The 8,456-nt window shown below is 39.0% G+C and overlaps 2 protein-coding genes across 2 annotated transcripts; both read right to left on the bottom strand.

The window, feature by feature from the left end:
- Window positions 1-3,326: 3,326 nt before the first annotated feature.
- Window positions 3,327-3,854, bottom strand: LOC107468960 (uncharacterized). The gene has a single exon (XM_016088338.1). The coding sequence runs from the start codon at window positions 3,852-3,854 to the stop codon at window positions 3,327-3,329; it is 528 nt and encodes a 175-aa protein (XP_015943824.1).
- A 2,809-nt stretch (window positions 3,855-6,663) lies between these two features.
- LOC107468962 (uncharacterized) lies at window positions 6,664-8,434 on the bottom strand. The gene is made up of 2 exons (XM_016088339.1): window positions 8,340-8,434; window positions 6,664-7,198 (listed from the first exon to the last, which is right to left on the bottom strand). Exons 1-2 carry the CDS (start codon window positions 8,432-8,434, stop codon window positions 6,664-6,666), a joined length of 630 nt encoding a protein of 209 aa, XP_015943825.1.
- Between the last annotated feature and the right edge of the window lie 22 nt (window positions 8,435-8,456).

Here is an 8,456-nt window from a genome sequence, read left to right as displayed (position 1 = left end):
CTCTTGAATTTGTTGCTGCTAAGTGGTAACTTGCGGAGGTTTTGGGGAACGTATATGGGAAGAGATTTACGTCGTAAGACTATGCAGCTTTGACTGCTGGTTTCCCGCCACGTGGCAGACACGTGGGATACTGATACGTGTCGTCGGCACCGTGTTGATTGATAAGAGCAAATCCCCAAAGTGAGTTTTTAAATCCAACAATGTTGAACTTTTTTTCTTTCAAGGAATTTTTTAATTTGAAATCGGATAAACAAATGAAAGTTATAATTGATTTTTTTAAATATGTATAATAAATTATGTCTATTTTTTTATTATAAAAATTACTTTATTTTTATTGAAATATATATTTCTATCCTTTTAAAAAATATAAAAGAGAATAAATAAAATTATTTTATTTTGTTAAATTTTTTATGTGATTTAGTTGGATATCTTAATTCTTTAATTTTTAATTGATTTAAAATGGCTCTAGTTTCTATTATTTAATTTTCAAAATTAATAACATAATTTATTTTGTTTTTTAATTAATCATCCACGTTACATTGTCGTGATGTTCACAAAATAATGATTGAGCAACTAAATAATTTAAAGGGTTTTTAATAAATTTAGAATCAATTTAGTAACTATTTAAAAGTGATTTTGTTCTTTCGAATTTAAAAATTATTTGAACAAAATTATAAAAAATAGGTCAGAGACACGTATTACTACTTTTCTCTTATTCCGAGTTTTCAATATTCTGAATCCATCATTTCTAATAATAGGTGGTCTACATGCAAAAAATTCAAGTTGAGATACTGTTCTAAACAAGAATGGTACACCAAAAATCCAATTAAATGAGAATAACACATTATTAGCTCACTAATGGTTAACGGATATATCGTTAAAGTGAATAAAATTATCATCACGTAAAGCTGTCAGATTATGACATTGAAACGTACATTTAAGGCAGTAAATACCTAACAGTTATATCGGAAAGGTGTAATATAAGGAAAAAAAAACTCTTGAGGTAAGACATAGTTCAACAATCACTCTTAGAAAATTATTTTTTTATTTGAAAGAAGAGAGCTCAACACAACAAGTGGAGCATAAGTAGGCAACAAACAGAACCAACCTAGAACAAATAAAGAAAAACAACCAACGCAAAAAACACTAATAGATATCCCCTTGTTATCTTTGGCATTGTCATCAACAACAAAAATGATCCACACGTAACCATTCCTTATAGTTCATAAATGACAGATGGATAATATCGTCAACCCCTTTTTCACTATTCTAAGAAATTCTTCTATTCCTTTCTAGCCAAATGTTCCAAGTAATTGCACAGAAACACATCATCCATCTCTTGCGCTCCTCCTTACTAGTTGATAGCTCAGTCCAACTTTGAAAATGTTCCTTTAGCGTCCCCGGGCACGACCATTGTCTTCCAACAAATGATAACCATGCACACCAAACCTGCCAAGAAAATTCAAACCAAGAAACAAGTGGTGGCCATATTCAACACCTTTGTTACATAACATACATACAACATCTTTCTGGTTAACAACTCCAAATCGACTCAGCCTCTCCTTCATATTGACCCTGCCAGTTAAAACAAACCAGACAAACAGTTCAACTCTTGGTGGAACTAGACCTTTTCAAACTGTCCTAGTAAAGCTATAACTTTCTATATCTTCCAAAATCATTTCCGCCTGCAACACCTGCACAAAAGAGTTAGTAGAAAATACACCTTGTTTCTAAAATTTTCACACAACTCTATCCTCTCTGTCATAAGCAAGTTTGACCAGTCTTAAAGTATCATGTAACTAGTTCACTAAATCCAACTCCCATTGGAATAGCTCTCGCCTCCATTGGAAGTTCCATCTCCATTCTAACTCATCCCAAAACCTACAATCTCTTATAATGGATCCTCTTTGGTTTGAAATTGAGAAAAATCTCGAAAATTGGTCTTTCAGAGAACCGCCACACATCCATACATCCTCCTAGAACCGAGTTCCTCTCCCATCACCAATCTCCATAGACAACCCAGCATCATCTTCTGTCTTGCTTGTTGATCCTTGAACTTTATATGGAAAATATCCTTCCATGGCCCCCTCGGGCAAGTAATACTTGGGATGACAGTAGCACATTCGGGCTCAGGTTATTACAAGAGCAAACCACCTTCTTCTATAACAGACACTCCTCCTTCAAAAAACGTCACCACCACTTAAACAGAAGGGTTGTGTTATGCACCATGGCATCCCCGATGCCCAACCCACCAAAATTTTTGGGAGCCTGCACCACCTCCCACCTGACCATGGCCATACCATTCCTTCTATCCTCCTTACTCCATAGAAATATTCTCTATAAGAAAATTAGTTTCTCTGCAACAACCTTTGGCATTTTATATAAACTCAAATAATAGACAAGGAGACTATTCAACACAGATTTAATGAGCACCAACTTACTGGCTTTATTGAGAACCTTGGCTTTCCATATGCTAAGCTTCCCCTTCACTTTGTCTATAATGGGCTTCCAAGTCTTAACCAACCTCGGGTTAGCTCCTAACGGGATCCCCAAGTAATTCACTAGAAGAGAGGCTACCTTACAACCTAGCACGCTACACATACGTTGTACCCACTGATGATCACAATTAATTGGAATCAAGCTAGATATATCAAAATTAATACTTAGTTCTGACAGCAACTCAAAACAATAAAGGATCCTCCTATAATTCTTAATGGTCTCTTCCTCGAGGGGCAAAACAGAATAGTATTATTCACAAACTGAAGATGCAACAACTCAATATGATTTCTACCAATCAGTAGCGGCGATATATGCCCGTTTTTTACCGCCTCCCCAAATATCCTATGTAGAACATCAACAACAAGTACAAACAAAAATGGAGACAGTGGATCACCTTGTCGCAGGCCCCTTTCTATCTTAAATGGCTTAGATGGCGAGCCGTTTATCAGTACTGACATAGAACACGTACTTAGACACTCCATAACCCAACCCCTCCATCTTCGTCCAAAACGCATCTTTTGCAACACAAGGTCCACGAATCTCCACTTGACTCTATTATATGCTTTCTGAAAGTCTAAATTTATTATCACCGCTTTCTTCTTCCTCAATTTAATCCATTGAACAGTTTCGAATGCAATAAGAGTCCGGTCATGAATCTTCTGCCCCATAACAAAAGCACTCTGAGTCTCACCTACTAGCCGTGGCATTATTGCTCGCATCCTCCTAACCATCATTTTCGAAATGACTTTATACACACAACCTAACATGCTAATTGACCTAAAGTCTTTGATTTCCTTTGCACCAGTAAACTTAAGGGTCGGCACCACCTAAGTGAGATTAGCATCCGCCGATAACTTGGAAGTCAGGAAAAAACCCAACACCGCTGCCGTAAATTCAGAGCCAATTTCAATCCAACACCTCTTTATGAAGTTCATGTTGTACCCATCACTTCCTGGAGTCTTAGATGATTCACAATCCCACACTGCTTTTCTAACCTCCTCAGGAGTCGATTGCACCTCCAAAGCCAAAGCATCCTCTTCACCAATCATTTCCACCAGGGGAGACACCTCCTGATGATATAGGTTCCTATAAAAATCCCTAATCGCAATCTTAATTCTAGCTTGATTCCTTATCAATCTTCCATTAATGAGTAGCGCATCAATCCTATTGTTTCTCCTTCTCGCAGAAGCTAAGTTATGGAAGTACCTCGTGCTCTTATCAATGTCCCTCGCATGTCTAGAGCGTGACATCTGCTTCCAATGTAGTTCTTTTCTCACATACCATTTCTCACAGCAAACCACAAGTGCCCCTCTTCTTGCCTCCACTGTTCCATCATAAACCCCATCACCCACCATGTCATCAATCTTTTTAATCTCTTATTCAAACTTCATGATTTTCTTGTCCATGTCACCAAAGTTGTCTTTATGCCATCTTTTCAGAGAAACAGTCAAGGCCTTCAATTTATCTGTGAATTGCGCCTCTCCTAGTCCTCTCCATCCCTCCTTGACCATCCTCAGGAAACCTTCATGTGTAAACTACGAGTCAAGACTTCGGAACGGCCTTGGCCCATCTCTATGCCTCTTATCTTCCACTATAATAAGACAATGATCAGACAAACGCCTTGGACCACCTCGTAACCGAGTCTTTGGAAACTCCTCAAGCCATTCCAGGCTAACCATAACCCTATTGATACGGCTGTAGGATCGATCTCTGAACCATGTAAGCTTGCAGTCAGTCATCGGCAAGTCCACCAAATCCATGTCATGTATCCAATTCTTGAAGTCTTCCGCTGACAAGGATAATCTATTAGTACTTCGTCTTTCCTTCACTTATACAATCTCATTAAAGTCCCCCATCAAACAATAGGGAACCTGACATAAACCAGCTATGTAACTCAACTCCTCCCACACAACAAGCTTCTCATCTCTAACATGTGCACCATAAACCAAAATAAAAGTACAATTAAAATTATTCTTCAACAATTCCCCTTCAACACACAACCATCTCTCACCTTTATAACTATTTCTTATTTTAAAAAACTCATCATCCTATATTAACAACGACCCACCAGATGCACCATCAAACTCAACATAGTCCCACCCCGAACAACCATTCCCCGAAATTTTTTATATATCAAATTTAGTCATTAACTATCTTTTAGTCTCCATCAAACCTAACACGTTTAATCTATATTTCCTCTTCAGGTCCTTTACCATCCTCAATATTCCATCAACCATCAATCCCCTAATATTCCAAGAACTAAAAATCATTTCAATAAATTATTGCATACCTTTTTATGAGTTTTGGGTTTGCTCCATCTAGCTTTTGCCTTCTTTTCACCAATCTTCTTTTCTGAGCAATTTCTTCATTCTGTTGTTGGAGAATAGCCATAATGTCATCTTCTTCATTATATAGCACTGCTCCTGGCTCCCTTGCTAATTCCCAGGTTCTTTTATTTTCCAACAGTTGCTCATTTAATGTTAAACCCTCATTGTCACTGGCTTCATCATCGTTGGCATGTGTTGTGTCCCCCAAATTGTCCTCATCATCATCGTAGCCATCTCCGTCATTAAATACCGGTATATTTCTGTCAATAACCACTTCCATTCCCAGCCCTGAATTAACAATTTCTTGATTATCTTCGCCACTATGTTCAGAGTCATCACCATCATCGTATTCATTATTAGACCCGTCTTCCACGCCCATATCCCTTTTTAGCCCATCAGCCCCTCCACCATAATTTACTAATCTGCAACCACACGTCTCCCCCTTTGAGCCTCCTTATTCTCGCCATCATATGCCATTTCCAACGCACCAACAGAAGAGTGAGGTTTGTCTTCTATCCGGCACCCTAGTCAAGTCGTCCTCCTCCTCTCCGATTTGCTCCTACACCGTTTGCCCAACCACCAACCCCCAATTATGTAGTAGCCAACATGCATCTTCTGTACCAGTAGTCAGTAGTTGTTCTTCACCAGGAAGGGTTCGTGCTTTTCCTAGCCTTGAAACCGCATCTCCCAATTCATGAAAATCCCTAGGAGTAAAGGCAACCGTGGCAGGTGCAGCACTACCCTACTGGATCATCCTAGCCCGACCCGTTGACTTCATGACCAGCCTAGAACAGGCACGACCCACTCACTCAAAAACTGGCCTATGATAGTCATCTGTGGCTCCAACCCATTGAGTTGCTTTGGAGCTTGGGCCTTTATGGCCCAACACTTTCTTGCAGCTTCTCTTTCCGTTGGTGGGCCTCATTTTAGGTTTAAACACATTAATCCTTATTTTCTGCTTATCCAGCCCATTAGATTTACCCCATAATCCCAGAGAATAGTTAGCTCAGAATCTACTTCATTACTCACCTCATATCCCACTAAATCTGCCATGCCTTCAATATTACCATTATTAGATTAATACGTTACCAATTTCAATTGATGGTGCCTTAAATTTTCATAACTTCACTCATTCAAAATTGTTTCTAAATATACCAATCTAGCCTCTTCTTTAACCTCCTCCCGCAGCACATCGATTACCACTTTCACTACCTAATCTGCATTGCCTATCAAATTTGTTGGCCTCTGCGACATTATAGCTACATCATCACAAACCCTAGTAGATATGTTCCTAAGTTGTTCACAGCTTCCCTTGTCAGCTCCCAACTTTTCCAAGTTACCATTCATGCCATATGTTTCACGTCCCACCTCTTTTACCAAAACGTCAAAGCCACTGGTGCCTATTGTGATATGGACCCATTCATTGATCACATCCATCACATAGGTATCAATTTGTACACGATCGACACCAAAAGAGATGCACGATTTCGTCACGTTATCACACCCAATCACCTCACCCCATTGGCTTCTGATTAACCTGAAAGTATCCACAGACCATGCAAGTAAAGGGACCCCCAAAGCATTCTAGCCACACTCTTCGAGTTTCACTTCTCTCCGACTCATCCCACCTTTATACACTATGAAACAACTGTAGTAGGCTATTTATTTTGAATATGTAAATCTCTTCTGCATTCAAGAGATTGTCAAATATCAACAAAGATTTATATGCACCTATTTCGCGCACCTGAATAACTGGAGGAAAATTCTTCGCAACCGATTCCTTCAATGACCTAAAGTCAATAGCCTTTATCATTCCCCCAACTAGGCTTTTCTACAACTAGACCAAGTTTTCTTTTGCCACAGCCACTTTCACCTTCTTCGTCCACCCTTTCCCATGTGGATCTTGAACTATTTTCTCCTTCGTCAAATCTTTATTGGAGATAGCGGAGGTTTTCTGGGTCTCTTCTCTTTCTTGTGGCATTTGACGAGCCAGAGCATTTCGAGTCTCACCTCTGTGATGGATCTTGTTCGTGTCTTTTACCTCAGAACTTCTCCTATATTTAGCTTTCCCCATGAAGACAATCTTGCCTCTTAATCTCATACGATTCATCTCTACTATAGCCTTTAAAGTCGCTCCTTTCGTTGTGTATCGAATAAACGCAAAAATATATATACCACCATTCTTTTGTTTTCTCGATAAGTATATGTCATTTATGCATCTAATCCAACTAAACAGTTGAAACAGTTCTCTCTTCAATATGTCTTCTGGGAGATTATTCACAGAAGTTGAGAAGGACTCAGTCTCCAAACGTCGATACTCCTCTCGGATCCAAACTCTAGGATCCTTGACTTGACCTATTGTTCCTCCTCTTCTACATTCAAGTCATCAGGACAGTCATAATGCAGCACATCACTCTCTAAGAGCACGTCACTATATATAAAAATCACAAAACATAAAACAGTAACATAGTAGAGCAACCATGGATAATCAATAACCAATTAATCATTCAATCTAGTACAATTAAGTTATCAAGACAATCACAATTTAAGCACAATTAAGTCACAAAACATGAAAAGTTAGCACAATTTTAATAAAGACTAACAAGGTTAACCAGCGAACTAAATCAGCTAATCATTTAGTGATTCAATCCAAAATAAGAAAACAGAATACAAATGTATAATATAGTACAGGAATAGAGCTAATCATTCAATGATTCAAATTTCAATATGAGTAGCACTAGCAGAATCCTAAACAAAAATCAATGTTCTGCCTCAGAATGAAGGACAAAAAATAAAAATTAAAAACAAAATGAAGCCATTGTGCATTGTCTTCGTTTTGAGCTTAGCAGAGGGGCAAAAGCATGACAGGGATAGAGACCAGGCAACGAGCAGGACAACAATCACTAACCATCAAAGAATAAGCATGAAGAGGGTTAGATTTCTGAATGGAGCAACACAAAAACAAAAACTAGCACTAGCAGTAAGCACTGACATTCGATGGAGATAGAGAGCGGTTGAGTGTGACGGACAATGGTGACCAGGCGATTGGTGAGAGCAAACAGGGGTTGGAGACTTCGAGTCTTAGAGAACGCCAATAGCATGAAGAGAAAATCTCCAGAGTGCGACGGACGGAGGCAGCAGCGGTCTCTCATTCTAATAGAGGACGACGGACGACAACAGCGATGGTGGAGGCAAGGGTTTTTCTTTAGTTGAGAGGAGTTTGCTTTCTAAAGGAATGAGATTGAAAAAGGGGGATGGGGATGAGATTGTGAAAAATAGTGATGGACAGGCAAAAAAATGAGTAAGAGAGAGAAGTGAAATCAATTATGAGAATAAGTCTGGAAGAAAGAAAAAGGAATCGAATTAGAGGCAAAATTAAGGTCACTAAAATAAGAATAAATCAGTAATTTTATATTCGCATGAATTTAACAGAAAAAGAGAAATGTGAAAGGGAGGGAGCACCGAGAAAAGGAGAAGAAGAGAAGGAGGTGACGGTGCTGTCAAGCCTAAGACGAAGGAAGAGAGCTTGAGGAAGAAGACACCGCCACTGCGGCCAACTCCATGGCACTTGGTTGCCTCTGATCTGTCAAAGCCATGCCATTTATCATCGCCTTGCCGTAGCCGCCAAAG

This window comes from Arachis duranensis, chromosome 10 (assembly GCF_000817695.3).
Source record: "Arachis duranensis cultivar V14167 chromosome 10, aradu.V14167.gnm2.J7QH, whole genome shotgun sequence".
In the NCBI taxonomy this organism is placed as follows: domain Eukaryota; kingdom Viridiplantae; phylum Streptophyta; class Magnoliopsida; order Fabales; family Fabaceae; genus Arachis; species Arachis duranensis.
This window is presented reverse-complemented; position numbering and strand designations above follow the sequence as displayed.

What these genes read in the sequence shown, in the direction of transcription:
- LOC107468960 (XM_016088338.1), bottom strand. Translation starts at nt 3,854, where the DNA reads ATGGTGGGTGATGGGGTTTATGATGGAACAGTGGAGGCAAGAAGAGGG.
- LOC107468962 (XM_016088339.1), bottom strand. Translation starts at nt 8,434, where the DNA reads ATGATAAATGGCATGGCTTTGACAGATCAGAGGCAACCAAGTGCCATG. An exon ending in TCCTCAAGCTCTCTTCCTTC is followed by an intron (nt 7,199 to 8,339) that starts GTCTTAGGCTTG and finishes ACTTGAATGTAG; the next exon opens with AAGAGGAGGAACAATAGGTC.